This window comes from Ictalurus furcatus, chromosome 18 (assembly GCF_023375685.1).
Source record: "Ictalurus furcatus strain D&B chromosome 18, Billie_1.0, whole genome shotgun sequence".
Lineage (NCBI taxonomy): Eukaryota > Metazoa > Chordata > Actinopteri > Siluriformes > Ictaluridae > Ictalurus > Ictalurus furcatus.
The window spans coordinates 8,242,963-8,266,008 of NC_071272.1; the positions used below are offsets into that span (position 1 = coordinate 8,242,963).

The 23,046-nt window shown below is 45.0% G+C and overlaps 1 protein-coding gene across 1 annotated transcript; it reads left to right on the forward strand.

Annotated features, from left to right (window-relative positions):
- The first annotated feature begins 346 nt into the window (after positions 1-346).
- oacyl (O-acyltransferase like) lies at positions 347-19,520 on the forward strand. The gene is made up of 14 exons (XM_053649378.1): positions 347-992; positions 1,515-1,593; positions 2,056-2,191; positions 2,630-2,857; positions 3,473-3,759; positions 4,386-4,488; positions 4,619-4,720; positions 5,425-5,590; positions 5,812-5,891; positions 6,695-6,805; positions 16,323-16,446; positions 17,524-17,701; positions 17,923-18,065; positions 18,604-19,520. Exons 1-14 carry the CDS (start codon positions 879-881, stop codon positions 18,706-18,708), a joined length of 1,956 nt encoding a protein of 651 aa, XP_053505353.1. The 5' UTR covers positions 347-878; the 3' UTR covers positions 18,709-19,520.
- The last annotated feature ends 3,526 nt before the right edge of the window (positions 19,521-23,046 follow it).

Here is a 23,046-nt window from a genome sequence, read left to right on the forward strand (position 1 = left end):
TAATTTTGTAGGATGTTAGAACAAGTTATCCCTTACATTATAGCAGCTATAAAACAGAGCTGTGGCACAACAGAAAAAGACTGTTTAAGGCTCAGAATGAGTAAACGTGTCTAGAAATAGGATTAGTAATCTTATATATATTTTAAGAAGAATCCTTTACAGAGAAATATTAGATAAATTTGGATATATTCAAGGTTTTTTTTTTTCAGCATAGAAACTGTTAAACAAAATAAAACAAGTGTGCGGAAGGTATTAATGTAGTGTAAAAAACAATAATCTGTACATACTAACGTTTATAAGATTAACATTCTAGTACACAATCTTTTAACTCAATCTCATTATTTAACTGACTTTATTTAAATATAGAATATTCAATAGAGCAGAATATTTGTCAATTTTACACTATATAATATATCATCATGTAGTTATTTTGTGTAACTTCTTATATCTATTATAACAGAGTAATAATACTGACCTGTTTTGTGGATGTAACTGTAAATGAATAAAAATGTCATTCTTTAATAAATAAAACGTTGTAATCATTAGCATTTTGCTGTGGTGTAAGAGCAGTAAAACACTTGCGGACGTGCTGTTGTAGGAAAATAATCAGTAACTCCGCTTCATCGCTCCACTCTGTTGACTATTTTCCTACAACAGCATGACACACAGTGTTTTATTCCTTACATAAACTACTAATAACAGTAAACTAAACTATAATTAATCATTCTTACTACTTACGGCTTACCGAATAGTTATGGATTTACGATATTTTAAAAGCGTAATCAATTATTTCAATGTATATTGTGCTGGTAAGTAAACAAATCGGTCAGTAAATCATCTCCTGTGTGGTTTGATGAGTGTATGATGCGTTCGGGAAGATGGGCAGTGATGTCAAAGGCGGAAACGTGAACCGGGTCGGCTCTCTGCAGGAGTGTTTGTCTGTTGAAGGCCCTGGATTTGGAGGACAATACTGCCAGGTCTTCCTCAAACAGGTACCTGGCCTCTTAAACGTGGGGAAAACATTACGTATTCAAATATTTTCATAGGATTTGTATAAAATTATCATTAAAGCCAAGGCATTATTGGTGCCTGAAGCCAAAGAAGAAAATATATGTCGTACACCACGGTTGTGAGCAACGAACACAATTTTGTTTTTATTTTTAATACAGACTTTTTTTTGTGCTTTTATGAAGCCGTTTATGTGCAAACGGTATTATTGGGCCTGGTTATACAGTGCGTTTCCGGTAATTGTTAGCTATGAAAGCTTCATACCTCCAGTGCGAAACTAACGAAGCAAACTTCAGACACGTTATGGTGAAATTTTCTGTAAGGAGATGTTTATTTAACGTTTATGTTAGGAGTCTCCAGTGTCACTGCGTTGTAACAGTCAGACGTGAAGCTGTAACTTTTTAGAGGCGTTTACATGGGAAATTGTGTCGAATTGCTGTATGTTTAATTGTTAATTAATTTTATTTTTACCTTGATGATAATACAGTGTTGGTGTTGTCATGTAGGGGGCGCTGGACTATTTTGTAGGTATTTGTGTGCCTGATTCCTGCGATGAAGCAGACGTGAGCACGCTTATTGTCTACGGTGAGATATTTACTTGAACCGGAACCGATTTTGAGTGCAATAAAAGAGAAAATACACAACATAGAGCAATCAGTGTCCATCAGTCGATCCCTTTATAACGGGACATTCTGTGTGTTCGTTGTTGTTGCCTAGCTGATATAATTCTTCTTTTTTTTTACGTTCTCTGTTGTTGGTATTGAATAACAACACTGTTATGGATTTATATGAGTGAAGAAGTCTTGTTGAGACGTGATTGTATGCTTTGTTAGGCTAATATACTGTAGTACTAGTTTGCTAGAACTAATGACGCCTCACCAGATGTTCCGTGAACTGTAATTTGTTTTGGAAACTTAAAAGAAGATATTAGGAAAATTAAGGGAAAATGGCAAAAACTTTGTTTCTAAAATTCTAGTTTTGTTAGATTTATTGCCAGAACGTATTAACAGAATTAACACTGATTTATGTTTGTGTTTGTGTTTGTAGAAGATTTTCTACAGGGTCAAACCCCCTTCATTACTTCTGTACCGGATCTGTTCATATCAGAACCCACATTGGGAATTTTTATGACTCATTGTATCAGAAACAACATTACACCTGATCTGTCTGCTGTAGTGTGTCTGTAAGTAACACACACACACACATTTATGTTCATTTTTTACAATATACTATTTGAGGTTAATATTGAGGACTATTCTGTTAAAAAATAAATTGTACACAATGTCCTCTTACAATTAAGTCAACCAGCTAATCAGCATTGATGCTGTGTGTCTAATATAGCTTTTCTCAAAATTAATGGCCAAACCTTCATAAACATGCTTCCAATGACCTTATTTGAAGGCTCAGTTATGTAATTATTAAATAAACTTTGTTATTACTGGACTTTTGTGTGTGTACATCAAACCGCACAAAGGAAACTAGGGATTCTAAGTATCCAAGATGGCCGCCACTACAATGTCCCAGCATTTGGCTGCATGGTGAAGTGTCCTAAACCACATGGACTAGAGTTGGATTAAAGGAGGGCATTGCATAAATAATATTTTTCATGTTTTGCTCTCAGGTGTGTGTGTATCACGATGATGGCTCTGCCTCTTGTGGTGACCATCTATGTAGCTGTGGTCCAGTGGAATAAAAAAAAAGAAGCGCAGTCAAACGTTGACGCCGCAAACTACGGAGCGATTCTGGCCAACAGTTCAGCCAATCAGAGCAAAGAATGCATTTTACTCCAAAACACACAAGTGCAGGAGTGCGACAAAGAGGGGGAGCAGGAGGGTCAAGACACAGGCAAGTACACACACACACACACAAAAGTCCACATTTCCATATATGGATTTGATGACTCCCACATGGCACCCACATTTCCATATATAGACTTAATGATTTCCATTTATGGACTCAGTGGTGACAACATTTCCATATAGGGCCTTGATGACCCCCAAATTTCCGTATATACAGTAGACTTGATGATGCCCACATTTCCATATGTGTAGACTCATTAACACCCACATGGTGCCCACATTTCCATATGTGTACTTGATGATGCCCACATTTCCATATATGGACTCAGTGACACTGACATTTCCATATATGGATTCAGTGACACCGACATTTCTATATATGGACTCAATGACGTCCATAGTTCAATAAATTGACTTGATGACACCCACATTTCCATAAATGGACTCAATGAAACTGACATTTCCATGTATGGAATCAGTGACACCCACATGACCAAATATGGACTCACTGATGCTCACATGGTGCCCACATTTCCATAAATGGACTCAGTGACAGCTACGAGGTACCCATATATCCATATATGAACTTGATGCATACATTTCCATATATAAAATCGATGTCTCTCCCATTTCCATATATGGACACAATGATGCTAACATTTGAGTGCCCCCCCACGACCACCACCATCACCATTTCAATATGTGGAATTATTGGTGAAAATTAAGCCAGAGTCATTTCTTCTCTGTGTCTCATGTGTCTGTCTCGCAGGCCGTGTGATGTCGTTCCTGCATTCGCTTTCCGTCCGGTTCAGTGGTGTGTGTTTCGGTGACGGTGTGGGTGACGGTGTGTGTTCCAGAAGCAGTTATCCATGTCTCAATGGTGTTCGCATTTTCAGCCTCTTCTGGATCATCTGTGGACATACGGTGCAGCTCAGCTCTTGGAGCGGCCTCGGTCTGAACCACACACACACATACAGAGAGAGAGAGAGAGAGAGAGAGAGAGAGAGAGACTGAGAGAGAAAGAACCATACACAGTACAGTGAGACAGGAATGAGAATGAAAGACGGAAATGAGAATAAGATGAAATGATGAAAGAAGCAAAATCAGAAAAAAGCCAGAAACCTGTAAACAAAAACCACAATCTCTTATTTCTAAAGCAACCATTAGACATTTAAGCTGCAGCTCAAACCGCTTGTATATGTGCAGATAGATAGATGTGTGTTTACACACTTATCCTCTACATTGAAGATGTTGGAAAACTTCGGACTGTTACAAAGAACTATCACTGGAGGCTCCTTCCACGAATATTAAATAAACAAATTTTTCCTTACAGAAAATTTATCAATAATTACATGTGTGATTTAATCCAATTATGTGGAGCGTCTGCCATACGAGTCCCCGTGAATGAGCTAACCTGTGACGATAACCTATTAGAACGAGCACATTAATATAAAGCTGTGATTTGCAGCTGCGATACTGTCAGAGCCGCTGTTATAGAGAATTAATCAACACCTTCTGACCAATTAGATCGGAGAATTCAACAGCGTCGTGTTAAGTGTTGTGAGTTGTGTATTTTAGATAACAGAAAGCGATGGAGAGTGGCCGTGGAGAGCAATCCTCTGTATGTGGTGGCCTTTAGTGGACCGGTTTATCTTGCTGTCGATACTTTTTTATTACTCAGGTAAGAAAACCAGATGTAAAAAATGCCATCTCACTCTTACAGTACTGAAGTAAATTCTGGCAGTGTCAGTGCTTTTACACTGATTTATTACAGGAACGCTCCTAATGCGTGTGTTTGTATATTATTCCAGTGGACTCCTGAGTGCCAAATCTTTTCTTGGCTGCATCCAGAGATCAGAGGACAAGCCGAACCTCCGACTGATCGCTCATTTCCTGTTCAGGAGATTCAGGAGGTTCGGAATATTAAAAGACTTCCTGTGTTATAAAAAAAAAAAAAAAGAAAGAAAGAAAAAAGAATCATAATTACTTATTTATTTACTTACCATTTTAATAAACTTTATTTTATAATAAAATTTTATTTGCAAGGTTAAATGGTAACACTACATGTTTGTATTAATATATTGTATAAATTGTATTTGACATTATTTATATTTATTGTGTATTTATTTAGAATGTTAATCTATTATATTATGCTCCATGCTAGCTCTTCAAAAATATGAATTAATTAATTCATTTGTTTATTTTATCATTATAGCTCAGGATGTAAAAAAAAAAAAAAGTAATTATCATAATTTTTCAATGTTAAATACACTACTACTACTGCTACTGCTGCTACTACTAATAATAATAATTGTACATTTTTTGTAGTTAAAAAAATTATTTACTTACAACAAAATAACAAACAAAACGTTGTTTGAAAATTCAGTTCACCCTGTACTATATTGAAAACACATTATTTGATGTTTTAATCAAATCAAATCAAATCACACACACACACACACACACACACACACACACACACACACACACACACACACACACAGATTGGGAATAGGGAATATATATTTGAGTAAATACCTAATTTTTTTTTCTATGTTCACTCCTTGGTGTGTGTGTGTGTGTGTGTGTACGTGTGTGTGTGTGTGTGTGTGTTCAGGATCCAGCCGCTGCACCTCTTCATCGTGTGTGCGATCGTCACACTCTTCTCATTTCTCCGTAATGGTCCATTCTGGTTCACAGCTGAAGACCAAATAGTGAACTGTAAGGCGTTCTGGTGGTCCAACCTGCTGCTCATCAACAACCTGTTCACCATCACACACACGGTACGACCCTGCCCGCATCACACACACACATACACATACCCTTGACTTTCACACACACTGTCTGAATGTGTTTTAATGTAAAATGAACATTGTATATTAATATAAGGATTATACACACTTACACACACACACACACACTATAAATACAGTATGTAGGAATAATATACAGTATATACAGTATAATATATCAGTGTAAAACGCTCGTTCTTCTTTATTTGAAGTGTGCGCCGTGGACCTGGTACCTCTCAGTCGATTTCCAGTTCTATGCAGCGACACCATTCCTCATTTGTCTCTACATGCTGTGAGTTTGCTATTCTAAAACACACCATTCTTAATCTGTAATGTTTATAACTCTAAGATTATACTCAGGGATGCATCGGTACTGATACCTGTATCCCGGTATCGGGTATCACACTGAAACTGTCTTCATTTATTCATACTCGTAAAACCAAAGCTACTTCAAAGTAAAGATGACAGATGACATGAACAGTTGAAGTTGGTTAAGACACTGGACTTCTAACCAGAAGGTCATGAGTTCAAATCCCAGCACCACCAAGCTGCCACTGCTGGACCCTTGAGCAAGGCCCTTAACTCTCAACTGCTCAGATGTATAAATGAGATATATATAAGTCGCTCTGGATAAGGGCATCTGCCAATTGCCGTAAATGTAAATGTAATGTAATGTACAATATTAAAAAGTGATTAAGCATAGCAGCAAAAAATGCTTAAGAGAGGCAACATGTCTACAGATGACGCTAAGTGAGTGAAAATAACAGCGCTTACCCAGTGTGTTGTTCTTGAGGATCTGTCCATCATTGACGTTGAGGAACTCCGATGCAGTGAATAGAAAAATGTGCTTCGCTTCCAGCTGTATGAACACCGCGACTCATGTTAGCTCGCTAATGTACTTTCAAATCTACTCACTAGTGTTATAAAGAACTAGCATTTAAACATAAACAGAGCTGAATGAAATGTACAGTGACGTCCCTGATTGATTAATAAGTAGGTTACTCATTTCAGTATAAGTTTCAATGAGTAGTGAACAAAAACGTACTTGTAGTCAGTATAGTCTTATAATCATATTTATTTATTTATTTATTTCAGGAATAAGTGTGTGTTTGTGAGTGTGGCCTTCACTCTGTTGGCAATGTCGTGCATTTCCAGTGCTTTAATCACGGCATTTCTACACTTACCCGTTCACCAACCGACAACTCTGTGAGTAAACCTCGCTATTATTCACTGAACACACTCTCACACGCTCACGCCCTCACGCCCTCATACTCTCACACCATCACACTCTCACACCGACACACTCTCACACCCTCACGCCCTCATACTCTCACACCGTCACACTCTCACACCCTCACGCCCTCATACTCTCACACCATCACACTCTCACACCGACACACTCTCACACTCTCACACTCTCACGCCCTCATACTCTCACACCGTCACACTCTCACACGACACACTCTCACACCCTCACACTCTCACACCGACACACTCTCACACTCTCACGCCCTCATACTCTCACACCATCACAATCTCACACCGACACACTCTCACACCCTCACACTCTCACGCCCTCATACTCTCACACCATCACACTCTCACACCGACACACTCTCACACTCTCACACCCTCATACTCTCACACCATCACACTCTCACACTCTCACACCCTCACGCCCTCATACTCTCACACTGTCACACTCTCACACTCTCACACCCTCACACCCTCATACTCTCACACCGTCACACTCTCACACTCTCACACCCTCACGCCCTCATACTCTCACACTGTCACACTCTCACACTCTCACACCCTCACGCCCTCATACTCACACCGTCACACTCTCACACCGACACACTCTCACACTCTCACACTCTCACACCGTCACGCTCTCATGCCTTCACACTCTCACACCGTCACGCTCTCACACCGTCACACACTCTCACACCCTTACATTCTCACACCGTCACACTCTTACACCCTCACACTCCCACACTGTCACCCTCACGCCATCACGCCCTCACACCCTCACCTCTCACATTCTCACACCCTCACACTCTCACACGTCACACCCTCACACCCTCACACTCTCTAAATGTCACGCCCTCACCTCTCACATTCTCACATTCTCACACTCTCACGTCCTCACACTCTCACGCCCTCACACCCTCACAACGACATGACCTCACACCCTCACCTCTCACACTGTCACACCCTCACGCCGTCACGCCCTCACGCTCTCTTGCCCTCACGCCCTCACACTCTCACACCCTCACACCCTCACACTCTCACAACGTCACGCCCTCACGCTGTCACGCCCCCACACCGTCACACCCTAAAGCCCTCAAGCCCTCACGCTGTCACACCCTCACCTCTCACATTCTCACACCCTCACACCTTCACACCCTCACACCCTCACATTCTCACGCTCTTATGCTCTCATGCTCTCACGCTCTCACGCCCTCACGCCACCACACCCTCACACCCTCACCTCTCATGCCCTCACGCTCTCACATCGTCACGCCCTCACGCTCTCACGCCCTCACACCGTCTCACCCTCACACCATCGCACCGTCACACTCTCACATCCTCACATTCTCACAACCTCACACTCTCACACCATCACACTCTCACACCATCACACTCTCACACCATCACACCCTCACACTCCCACAATGTCACACCCTCACGCCCTCACGCTCTCATGCCGCCACACCCTCACACTCTCACACCCTCACACCATCACACTCTCACACCCTCACACCATCACATTCTCACACCATCACACTCTCACAACTTCACGCCCTCACGCCCTCACGCTCTCACGCCGTCACACTCTCACACCCTCACACTCTCACACCCTCACACCCTCACCTCTCACATTCTCACACTCTCACACCTCACACCCTCACACCCTCACCTCTCACACTCTCACACTCTCACACCCTCACACTCTCACACCCTCACACTCTCACAACATCATGCCCTCACACCCTCACCTTTCACACTGTCACACCCTCACACCCTCACGCCGTCACGCCCTCACGTTCTCTCGCCCTCATGCCCTCACACCCTCACACTCTCACAACGTCATGCCCTCACACCCTCACCTCTCACACTGTCACACCCTCACACCTTCACGGCGTCATGCCCCCACACTGTCATGCCCCCACGCCGTGACACCCCCACACCCTCATGCCCTCACGCCCTCAAGCCCTCACGCCGTCACACCCTCACCTCTCACACTCTCACGTCCTCACACTCTCACACCCTCACACCCTCACCTCTCACATTCTCACACTGTCACACCCTCACGCCGTCACGCCCTCACGCCCTCACGTTCTCTCGCCCTCACACCCTCACAACGACATGACCTCACACCCTCACCTCTCACACTGTCACACCCTCACGCCGTCACGCCCTCACGCTCTCTTGCCCTCACGTCCTCACACCCTCACACTCTCACAACGTCATGCCCTCACGCTGTCACGCCCCCACACCGTCACACCCTAAAGCCCTCAAGCCCTCACGCTGTCACACCCTCACCTCTCACATTCTCACACCCTCACACCTTCACACCCTCACACCCTCACATTCTCACGCTCTTATGCTCTCATGCTCTCACGCTCTCACGCCCTCACGCCACCACACCCTCACACCCTCACCTCTCATGCCCTCACGCTCTCACATCGTCACGCCCTCACGCTCTCACGCCCTCACACCGTCTCACCCTCACACCATCGCACCGTCACACTCTCACATCCTCACATTCTCACAACCTCACACTCTCACACCATCACACCATCACACTCTCACACCATCACACTCTCACACCATCACACCCTCACACTCCCACAATGTCACGCCCTCACGCTCTCACACTGTCACGCCCTCACGCTCTCATGCCGCCACACCCTCACACTCTCACACCCTCACACCATCACACTCTCACACCCTCACACCATCACACTCTCACAACATCACGCCCTCACGCCCTCACGCTCTCACGCCGTCACACCCTCACCTCTCACATTCTCACACTCTCACACCTCACACCCTCACACCCTCACCTCTCACACTCTCACACCCTCACACTCTCACAACGTCATGCCCTCACACCCTCACCTTTCACACTGTCACACCCTCACACCCTCACGCCGTCACGCCCTCACGTTCTCTCGCCCTCATGCCCGAACACCCTCACCTCTCACACTGTCACACCCTCACACCTTCACGGCGTCATGCCCCCACACTGTCACGCCCCCACGCCGTGACACCCCCACACCGTCACGCCCTCACGCCGTCACACCCTCACCTCTCACACTCTCACGTCCTCACACTCTCACACCCTCACACCCTCACCTCTCACATTCTCACACTGTCACACCCTCACGCCGTCACGCCCTCACGCCCTCACGTTCTCTCGCCCTCACGCCCTCACACCCTCACAACGACATGACCTCACACCCTCACCTCTCACACTGTCACACCCTCACGCCGTCACGCCCTCACGCTCTCTTGCCCTTACGCCCTCACACCCTCACACTCTCACACTCTCACAACGTCACGCCCTCACGCTGTCACGCCCCCACACCGTCACACCCTAAAGCCCTCAAGCCCTCACGCTGTCACACCCTCACCTCTCACATTCTCACACCCTCACACCTTCACACCCTCACACCCTCACATTCTCACGCTCTTATGCTCTCATGCTCTCACGCTCTCACGCCCTCACGCCACCACACCCTCACACCCTCACCTCTCATGCCCTCACGTTCTCACATCGTCACGCCCTCACGCTCTCACGCCCTCACACCGTCTCACCCTCACACCATCGCACCGTCACACTCTCACATCCTCACATTCTCACAACCTCACACTCTCACACCATCACACCATCACACTCTCACACCATCACACTCTCACACCATCACACCCTCACACTCCCACACTGTCACGCCCTCACGCCCTCAAGCTCTCACACTGTCACGCCCTCATGCTCTCATGCCGCCACACCCTCACACTCTCACACCCTCACACCATCACACTCTCACACCCTCACACCATCACATTCTCACACCATCACACTCTCACAACGTCACGCCCTCACGTCCTCACGCTCTCACGCCGTCACACCCTCACACTCTCACACCCTCACACCCTCACCTCTCACATTCTCACACTCTCACACTCTCACACCCTCACACTCTCACAACGTCATGCCCTCACACCCTCACCTTTCACACTGTCACACCCTCACACTCTCACGCCGTCACGCCCTCACGTTCTCTCGCCCTCATGCCCTCACACCCTCACACTCTCACAACGTCATGCCCTCACACCCTCACCTCTCACACTGTCACACCCTCACACCTTCACGGCGTCATGCCCCCACACCGTCACGCCCCCACGCCGTGACACCCCCACACCGTCACGCCCTCACGCCCTCAAGCCCTCACGCCGTCATACCCTCACCTCTCACATTCTCACACCCTCACACCCTCACACCTTCACACCCTCACACCCTCACCTCTCACACTCTTACAACATCACACCCTCACATTCTCACGCTCTTATGCCCTCACGCTCTCACGCCCTCACACCGTCTCACCGTCACACTCTCACATCCTCACAACCTCACACTCTCACACCATCCCACCATCACACTCTCACACCATCACACCCTCACACCCTCACACTCTCACACCCTCACCCCTCACGCTCTCACGCCCTCACGCTCTCACGCCCTCACACCGTCTCACCCTCACACCGTCGCACCCTCACACTCTCACACCATCACACCATCACACTCTCACACCATCACACCCTCACACTCTCGAACCATCACACTCTCACACCATCACACTCTCACACCATCACACCATCACACTCTCACACTCTCACACCGTCACACTCTCACACTCTCACGCCTTCACACTCTCACACCCTCACACTCCCACACTGTCACCCTCCCGCCACCACGCCCTCACACCCTCACCTCTCACATTCTCACACCCTCACACTCTCACACGTCACACCCTCACACCCTCACACTCTCTAAATGTCACGCCCTCACGCTCTCACGCCATCACGCCCTCACACCCCCACCTCTCACATTCTCACATTCTCACACTCTCACGCCCTCACACTCTCACACCCTCACACCCTCACCTCTCACATTCTCACACTGTCACACCCTCACGCCGTCACGCCCTCACGCCGTCACGTTCTCTCCCCATCACGCCCTCACACCCTCACAACGTCATGACCTCACACCCTCACCTCTCACACTGTCACACCCTCACGCCGTCACGCCCTCACGCTCTCTTGCCCTCACGCCCTCACACCCTCACACTCTCACACCCTCACACCCTCACACTCTCACAACGTCACGCCCTCACGCTGTCACGCCCCCACACCGTCACACCCTAAAGCCCTCAAGCCCTCACGCTGTCACACCCTCACCTCTCACATTCTCACACCCTCACACCCTCACGCCATCACGCCCTCACACTCTCACACCCTCACAACGTCATGCCCTCACACCCTCACCTTTCACACTGTCACACCCTCACACCCTCACGCCGTCACGCCCTCACGTTCTCTCGCCCTCATGCCCTCACACCCTCACACTCTCACAACGTCATGCCCTCACACCCTCACCTCTCACACTGTCACACCCTCACACCTTCACGGCGTCATGCCCCCACACCGTCACGCCCCCACGCCGTGACACCCCCACACCGTCACGCCCTCACGCCCTCAAGCCCTCACGCCGTCACACCCTCACCTCTCACATTCTCACACCCTCACACCCTCATACCTTCACACCCTCACACCCTCACCTATCACACACTTACAACATCACACCCTCACATTCTCACGCTCTTATGCCCTCACGCTCTCACGCCCTCACACCGTCTCACCGTCACACTCTCACATCCTCACAACCTCACACTCTCACACCATCCCACCATCACACTCTCACACCCTCACACCCTCACACCCTCACACTCTCACACCCTCACCCCTCACGCTCTCATGCCCTCACGCCCTCACACCGTCTCACCCTCACACCGTCGCACCGTCACACTCTCACATCCTCACACTCTCACACCATCACACTCTCACACCATCACACCCTCACACTCTCAAACCATCACACTCTCACATCATCACACACTCACACTCTCAAACCATCACACTCTCACACCAACACACTCTCACACTCTCACACCGTCACGCTCTCACACCAACACACTCTCACACTCTCACACTCTCACACCGTCACGCTCTCATGCCTTCACACTCTCACACCGTCACGCTCTCACACCCTCACACTCTTACACCCTTACATTCTCACACCGTCACACTCTCACACCCTCACACTCCCACACTGTCACCCTCACGCCACCACACCCTCACACCCTCACCTCTCACATTCTCACACCCTCACACTCTCACACGTCACACCCTCACACCCTCACACTCTCTAAATGTCACGCCCTCACGCTCTCACGCCATCACGCCCTCACACCCTCACCTCTCACATTCTCACATTCTCACACTCTCACGTCCTCACACTCTCACACCCTCACACCCTCACCTCTCACATTCTCACACTGTCACACCCTCATGCCGTCACGCCCTCACGCCCTCACACCCTCACAACGTCATGACCTCACACCCTCACCTCTCACACTGTCACACCCTCACGCCGTCACGCCCTCACGCTCTCTTGCCCTCACGCCCTCACACCCTCACACTCTCACAACGTCACGCCCTCACGCTGTCACGCCCCCACACCGTCACACCCTAAAGCCCTCAAGCCCTCACGCTGTCACACCCTCACCTCTCACATTCTCACGCGCTTATGCTCTCATGCTCTCACGCTCTCACGCCCTCACGCCACCACACCCTCACACCCTCACCTCTCATGCCCTCACGCTCTCACATCGTCACGCCCTCACGCTCTCACGCCCTCACACCGTCTCACCCTCACACCATCGCACCGTCACACTCTCACATCCTCACATTCTCACAACCTCACACTCTCACACCATCACACCATCACACTCTCACACCATCACACCATCACACCCTCACACTCCCACACTGTCACGCCCTCACGCCCTCAAGCTCTCACACTGTCACGCCCTCACGCTCTCATGCCGCCACACCCTCACACTCTCACACCCTCACACCATCACACTCTCACACCCTCACACCATCACACTCTCACACCCTCACACCATCACATTCTCACACCATCACACTCTCACAACGTCACGCCCTCACGCTCTCACGCCGTCATACCCTCACACCCTCACACTCTCACACCCTCACACCCTCACCTCTCACATTCGCACACTCTCACAACGTCATGCCCTCACACCCTCACCTTTCACACTGTCACACCCTCACACCCTCATGCCATCACGCCCTCACACTCTCACACCCTCACACTCTCACAACGTCATGCCCTCACACCCTCACCTTTCACACTGTCACACCCTCACACCCTCACGCCGTCACGCCCTCACGTTCTCTCGCCCTCATGCCCTCACACCCTCACACTCTCACAACGTCATGCCCTCACACCCTCACCTCTCACACTGTCACACCCTCACACCTTCACGGCATCATGCCCCCACACCGTCATGCCCCCACGCCGTGACACCCCCACACCGTCACGCCCTCACGCCCTCAAGCCCTCACGCCGTCACACCCTTACCTCTCACATTCTCACACCCTCACACCCTCACACCTTCACACCCTCACACCCTCACCTCTCACACTCTTACAACATCACACCCTCACACTCTCACGCTCTTATGCTCTCACGCTCTCACGCCCTCACACCGTCTCACTGTCACACTCTCACATCCTCACAACCTCACACTCTCACACCATCCCACCATCACACTCTCACACCATCACACCTTCACACCCTCACACCCTCACCTCTCACACTCTTACAACATCACACCCTCACATTCTCACGCTCTTATGCTCTCACGCTCTCACGCCCTCACACCGTCTCACTGTCACACTCTCACATCCTCACAACCTCACACTCTCACACCATCCCACCATCACACTCTCACACCATCACACCCTCACACCCTCACACCCTCACCCCTCACGCTCTCACGCCCTCACGCTCTCACGCCCTCACATCGTCTCACCCTCACACCGTCGCACCGTCACACTCTCACATCCTCACACTCTCACACCATCACACCCTCACACTCTCACACCATCACACTCTCACACTCTCAAACCATCACAATCTCACACCCTCACACTCTCACACTCTCACACCCTCACACTCTCACACTCTCACACCCTCACATTCTCACAACCTCACACTCTCACACCGTCACACCCTCACAGTCTCACACCATCACACTCTCACACCCTCACCTCTCACACCCTCACACCCTCACACTCTCACACCGTCCCACCCTCACACCCTCACACCCTCAAACTGTCCCACCCTCACACCCTCACACCCTCACATTCTCACAGCTTCACACTCTCACACCGTCACACCCTCACAGTCTCACACCCTCACCTCTCACACCCTCACACCCACACACTCTCACACCCTCACACCCTCACACTCTCACACCCTCACACCCTCACACTCTCACACCCTCACACCCTCACACTCTTACACCCTCACACCCACACACTCTCACACCCTCACACCCACACACTCTCACACCCTCACACCCTCACACTCTCACACCCTCACACCCTCACAACCTCACACTCTTACACCGTCACACCCTCACACTCTCACACCCTCACAACCTCACACCCTCACACTCTCACACCCTCACAACCTCACACTCTCACACCGTCACAACCTCACACTCTCACACCGTCACACCCTCACACTCTCACACCATCACACTCTCACACCCTCACCTCTCATACCCTCACACCCTCACACCGTCACACCCTCAAACCGTCCCACCATCACACCCTCACACCCTCACACTCTCACATTGTCACACCCTCACACTCTCACACTCATTATTTTACGGCACATGTAGACCCAATGTACTTACTTTCATGCAAAATTCTCTAACATTCATTTTGTGTAAATGTGAACCAGAGATGCCCCTCCACTAATATTGGCACCCTTGGTAAATATGAGCAAAGAAAGCTATGAAAAATTGTCTTTATTGTTTAACCTTTTGATCTTTTGTTCAAAATAATTCAGTATTATATATGTTTATATGATATATAATTAATAATAATAAAAGGATTTTCAAACATGCGTAATCATAGACATGGCGACGTTTTCTGTAAGGAGATTTAGCATGTACTGTACGGAAGGAGTCTCCAGTGTCAGCACTTTTTTGTAACACTCAGAGATTAAATCTGTAATTTTACATTTTCTGACATCTTCAGGACAGACAAGTTTGTGCTTCCTGGTTTCTCCATAACAAAAAGCTGCGTATTTTTTGATTTATTGATATCAAGAGACCGAATAAAGAGAGGGCTGGTGAAGGAACAAGTGTTTATAGTTGCTATAACGTAAGCGCAAACTTGTTTTGCTGATGTTCCTTAACATTGCATATCTATAACATAAATGGATATAAAGTATGTTGTTTTGTTATTTAATTAAAAAAATTAAAATGTAACACTTGGCAAACTGCTGTTTATCGCTTTCCTTGGTTTATCTTTTTCTTTTTTTCCTCCTCAGTGAATATGAAAGTTACTTTGAGTATTACTACAACAAGCCGTACACCAGATACGGTCCGTACCTGCTCGGCGTCCTCACAGGAATTTACATGGTGACCAAGAAAGAAGCTCTTATAAAGCAGAGGGTAATGTTTAAACAGCGAGTAAATCAAACAGAAAGGGATATTTTGGCGTATTTGGGATTCGATTTCTAAAAATAAAATAAAATAAAACAAAAAATAACTATGCTTAAAGAAATGTAAACATTTGCAATTAATTTCCGAAGGCTCATAAAATGAGTTGAGTTGAATATATATAATATATAAATTATAAATAATTTATTAATATTTATTAATTTATAATTATATAAATGATGTGGTGTCCTGCGATGGACTGGCACCCTGTCCAGGGTATACCCCACCTTGTGCCCGATGCTCCCTGGGATAGGCTCCAGGTTCCCCCGCGACCCTGAAGAAGGAGTAAGCGGTAGAAGATGTATGGATGGATGGATGGATGGATGGATAAATGATGTGTTTGTGTGTTTTCAATTGAGTCAATTCTCAAAAATTCTCAATTCTCAAAAATATAAGATTTTCAATAACTGCCATGTACTATAGATACAGATACTCAGATATCCAGATCTGCTTAAATTCTTTTTAATATCTATATATTTTCTTTTATTTATCAGCGATATATTTAACCACGTTACTTCGTCAAGTCCATCATGGACAGCTCCATCCAGATCACCAGAGGGCAGCCTCTCTCACTCACAGTTTTGAATGTCTTCTTCTCTTGTCTGTAATCACTGCCTGTGTTTGTGTACACCTTTTTTGTGTTCCTCTGATTAGTTATACTATATAAGCTCTGTGTTTTACCCCTCATTACTTGCTGATAATTCTTGATAGTGTTGTGTTTGTGGTGTGATTGTGAGAAGTGGCTAGTTCTGTTGATGCTTTGTTTATTTCTCTACTATAGCTAGATTTATTAGTGTTTCTTTTAATAAGGAAAGTCTACGCTACACCCTGGATTCGTGACATAATATGAATAAATAAAGTAAAAAAAATATAGCGAGTATAAAATATAAAGTAAATGTTCTGCACTTTTAAACGGTACATAATATGTTTATTTGATCATACTTGTGTTGCTAATATTAATTACATTTTCAAAGGTCATTTCAATTGAACAGATTTATTGATTGGGAAAATATTTTACTTTTTCCTCAGCGGCAGGCGGCTGCTGGTTGGCTCATCTCACTGTCTGTCATGGCCGTGATAGTGGGATCCGCTTACATGCTGAGGGGTCAGGGGTCACCGGGTCATGCTGTGTATCAGGGGCTCCATCGCTCGTTGTGGGCTCTCACCGTGGCCTGGCTCATCCTTGCCTGTGAGGAGGGATATGGAGGTGCTAGCAAAAAAGAAAATGTAGTTCAGATGTAGTGGATCAGACGATACATGAGTGGTGTACGAATATAATGGAACCATAGCTACCAGTTTAATCGTCACACCTTTGTCTCCAAACAGTTTGTTCAGTAAACCTTCAATCTGTGTGTATATATGTGTATATGGTTGTGTATATATATGTGTGTGTGTGTGTGTGTATGTGTGTGTGTGTGTTGTGTGCAGGCTTTGTGAATAGGTTCTTGTCCATGCGTGTGTGGGTTCCTCTGTCCAACATCAGCTTTGCTTGCTACCTTGTTCACCCTCTTCTCATTTTACTCTACAACTCCAAACAGGAAACTCTCATCCACTACACAGACCTCAACTTCGTAAGTGTCCATGATGCAATCTCTGCAAATCAAGAATCAATTACACAAATAATAAATCAAAACAAAGGCTTTAACACAGCACAGAACATTCACACAGACTCCACACGTGAATTTTATGCTTGTGGTTTTTAGACACTTTAACGTTAACGTTTTTCAACATGATTCACAATCATGAGTTATTTTCTTACGTAATATTTAAGCGATTTGTTTATTTTTCCACATGTAATTTTTCCACAATTTATTTTTACCTGTAAATTGTTTTTTTTCTCAGAATTTGTTAGTTTTTTACGTGTGATTCCCCCCAATTTATTCATATTCACGTATGTAGGTGCAAGCGCTTTCAGGTGTCATCACAATATATACAAACACATGTGAAATGTATTGGACTAATAACCACCTGAGGCTTCAGATTAGTATCTGATCTTCTCTGAAAGGAACCTCTCATGGACATAACTTGTGAAAAGTGTTGTGGACATGAATTAAACTGTCTCTCTCTCTCTCTCTCTCTCTCTCTCTCTCTCTCTCTCTCTCTCTCTAGTTGTATCTGTTCCTCGCTCACTCGGCCCTTACTGTGGTTCTAGGTTGGGTTCTCACTGTGCTGATTGAGAAGCCCTATCAGCTCCTGAGCTCATCTAAAGCATAAACACAACATAAAAAGTGTCTTTTTAGTAGTTAGTATTCAGTTTGGTTTGGTATTTATTTTGTTTATTCAATTTAAAATTTCTTTTAATTTAATTTTTTTTATTTTACCTGATGAAGATTAACCCAAAATGTGACTTTAGTACATTATAATAATATAATACAATCCTATACATACATGCGTACATTGTACATGGCAATAACGCAGAATTAATTTCATGAACTGGTGTGGGGTTTTTATTTACTACAGTTACATTACTGTACATATTAGTTATTATTGATTATAACCAAGTATTATATAACAAAATTATTACAATAATAATGTAATTATAATAAGGATGTGGGCAACAAGTTTTTTTGTTTTTTTTTGAAGACGGTTTATATAACAAAGCATATAAATTATTTACAGATACAAAAGTGGCAACCAGTTCAATCTAAATATAATTTGGGGAAAATAAATGAAATAAAAACAGTTTATAATGAAAAGTATTTTACAGTAGACAGTCATATAGAGACAGATGAGTAAACCTAAACAGGTCATGCATTTAATAGTGAATGGTTTTTTGTTGTTGTTTTTTTCCCAGGCACAACACAGATCAAATGCTAAAAAAATTAGATTTCGTGTTATCAAAAACACGTGAGCACATTTGGATCAAACCTAATTTAAAGTAACACCAGATAATGTTCTACTGAAATAAACTCAGGTTGTTGTGAGACAGCGTCCTCTTGTGGACGTTTTGGGGAAATTTGTAGATGATTCTGTATTGATTAAGGAACAAGAAGAATAATTTACCAATAAAAATCATCACAGCTGGATACTTGGGTCAGGAATAGCTCTACATAGACAATTAAATAGATGTATAATGTTTAACATTTAATGTGATATACAGTATCTCACAAAAGTGAGTACACCCCTCACATTTTTGTAAATATTTGATTATACCTTTTCATGTGACAACACTGAAGAAATGACACTTTGCTACAATGTAAAGTAGTGAGTGTACAGCTTGTATAACAGTGTAAATTTGCTGTCCCCTCAAAATAACTCAACACACAGCCATTAATGTCTAAACCGCTGGCAACAAAAGTGAGTACACCCCTAAATGAAAATGTCCAAATTGGGCCCAAAGTGTCAATATTTTGTGTGGCCACCATTATTTTCCAGCACTGCCTTAACCCTCTTGGGCATGGAGTTCACCAGAGCTTCACAGGTTGCCACTGGAGTCCTCTTCCACTCCTCCATGACGACATCATGGAGCTGGTGGATGTTAGAGACCTTGTGCTCCTCCACCTTCCATTTGAGGATGCCCCACAGATGCTCAATAGGGTTTAGATCTGGAGACATGCTTGGCCAGTCCATCCCCTTCACCCTTAGCTTCTTTAGTGTGTTCGGGATCGTTATCATGCTGGAATACTGCCCTGCGGCCCAGTCTCCAAAGGGAGGGGATCATGCTCTGCTTCAGTATGTCACGGTACATGTTGGCATTCATGGTTCCCTCAATGAACTGTAGCTCCCCAGTGCCAGCAGCACTCATGCAGCCCCAGACCATGACACTCCCACCACCATGCTTGACTGTAGGCAAGACACACTTGTCTTTGTACTCCTCACCTGGTTGCCGCCACACATGCTTGACACCATCTGAACCAAATAAGTTTATCTTGGTCTCATCAGACCACAGGACATGGTTCCAGTAATCCATGTCCTTAGTCTGCTTGTCTTCAGCAAACTGTTTGTGGGCTTTCTTGTGCATCATCTTTAGAAGAGGCTTCCTTCTGGGACGACAGCCATGCAGATCAATTTGATGCAGTGTGCGGTGTATGGTCTAAGTACTGACAGGCTGACCCCCCACCCCTTCAACCTCTGCAGCAATGCTGGCAGCACTCGTACGTCTATTTCCCAAAGACCTGTGAAAATGACGCTGAGCACGTGCACTCAACTTCTTTGGTCGACCATGGCGAGGCCTGTTCTGAGTGGAACCTGTCCTGTTAAACCACTGTATGGTCTTGGCCACCGTGCTGCAGGTCAGTGTCAGGGTCTTGGCAATCTTCTTATAGCCTAGGCCATCTTTATGTAGAGCAACAATTCTTTTTTTCAGATCCTCAGAGAGTTCTTTGCCATGATGTGCCATGTTGAACTTCCAGTGACCAGTATGAGGGAGTTTGAGAGTGATGACACCAAATTTAACATACGTGCTCCCCATTCACACCTGAGACCTTGTAACACTAACAAATCACATGACACCGGAGAGGGAAAATGGCTAATTGGGCCCAATTTGGACATTTTCACTTAGGGGTGTACTCACTTTTGTTGCCAGCGGTTTAGACATTAATGGCTGTGTGTTGAGTTATTTTGAGGGGACAGCAAATTTACACTGTTATACAAGCTGTACACTCACTACTTTACATTGTAGCAAAGTGTCCTTTCTTCAGTGTTGTCACATGAAAAGTTATAATCAAATATTTGCAAAAATGTGAGGGGTGTACTCACTTTTGTAAGATACTGTACATGAAATACTAAAGCAAGGATATAAAGATAACTTTGCTGTAGGTCAATTAATTACATTTACATTATATACCTTTCTAATGTTAAATAAGATGTTCTGAAGGCTGGTTTAAAACAGCAGTGTGGAGTTAAAGTAATGGCTCTCCTTATGCTATATAATCCTCCACCTAAAACATGTTTGGTGTCCAAATTGTTGTAGAAAGCTGATGTGGGTGATGATATGCAATAATACCATAATAACTTACACTATCTGTAATAACAGAGACTAACTGCTTTACACTTTTTAAAAAAATCTAAATAAAATAAAAATAAAAGATTAAAAAACAGAAAATGAAGTTAAATTTTTCACAAAAATAAAGGTTTTATGCTTGGCTGGAAAAAAGAGATAAGACAACTGTGACAAAAGGCTGAAGAGGAAAAGACGAGATAAATAAAACACAACTGGGGAGGAAAAAAGATAAAAGTCAGAAGAAAAACGAGATTAAAAAAAGATGAGATAAAGACTGAGGAGGAAGGGGGGATAAGAGATTAAAAAAGAGAGATAAAAGTCAGAAGAAAAACATGAAAAAATGTAAAATCACTTTTAGGTCACATTTAGGATTTTCACATTACTGCACTCATTCACATTTTCTTTTGTCTGCTTTTTGGGAATTCTGGAATTTTGACAAATCAGTTTGTTTTACGTTTGTGGCCCTGAAGCCTGCAGGGGGCGCCACACGTCAGAGAATTCAACGTTCAACCCCATCGGCTCAGTACAAGCTCGAGGGCGTGCAAATAAAAACACCACACAAGATTACACTGCAGATCAGAATTTATTTATTTACTTACATTTCGGTAGCATCAACTAAATATAATCCAGAGAATAATCTGTAAGAGTTTCATTTAGAGATCTGTGCTTGACTTTCAGCATGTTTTCAAACAAAAGAAAACTAAAAGAATTTTTAAAAAATAAATAAATAAATTGTAACTCAGCAATGTAAATTTCCTGAAGGTTTCTGATCTGAGTTTCACACTGTTTGTGTCACAACACCTTTTTGTTTGTGTGAGAAATTGCACTTCTTCGACAAAATTCCACGAAGAAGTGCAATTTCTGTGAAAAAGAAAATTTGACTAAAATAGAACGATGGAAAATGACACGCTCTAGTTGACACCACACACACTCACACACATTCATTACATAATGATGGTGAATTTGCATGTGCAGAGGGAGTCAAATGAGTAGCTCGTTACAGAGATTAAACAAACTAAACCGCGACCTGTTGCTGTGATGACGAGTTTCTGTTACTCATCCAAAAGTTGATTATTTTCCATTAACAGCACGTCCCCAAGTGGTTAATTCCTCTTACACCACAACAGTTAGCCAACACTAACCATTTTCATTTTTTAAAGAACATCAAGTCACATGTTTATCCAATTATAGCCAGATATAATGTTGTTAGTTCCTGTTTTCACATACCTTAATGCAGCTAGAAATGGTCATTCCCTCACCAGCCTCTTTTTCACTCTCTCTTGAAGTTAAGGCGAAGAAGAAAACCACAAAGAAGCGTAAAATCCTCTGTCCTGAAGATGTCGGAAAACTTGACAGCTTTAACTCTGACTGTTTCAAAGTGCTGACACTGGAGACTCCTTCCATCAATGTTAATTAAATAAATATCTCTTTATGGAAAACTTCTACATATTATTATTTTTTAATCCATTTAGCAAAATTTACACATCCCTCTGAATGAGCTGTTACCATAGAAACGATAACGTAAGCTGCGCTAGTCTAATAGCTGCTGTTATAGAAAATTCAACAACACCTTTTGACCAATCACAATCCAGAATTTGACAGCGCCCTGT

What these genes read in the sequence shown, in the direction of transcription:
- oacyl (XM_053649378.1), top strand. Translation starts at nt 879, where the DNA reads ATGGGCAGTGATGTCAAAGGCGGAAACGTGAACCGGGTCGGCTCTCTG. An exon ending in GCCAGGTCTTCCTCAAACAG is followed by an intron (nt 993 to 1,514) that starts GTACCTGGCCTC and finishes GTTGTCATGTAG; the next exon opens with GGGGCGCTGGACTATTTTGT. An exon ending in CTGTGAGGAGGGATATGGAG is followed by an intron (nt 17,702 to 17,922) that starts GTGCTAGCAAAA and finishes TGTTGTGTGCAG; the next exon opens with GCTTTGTGAATAGGTTCTTG.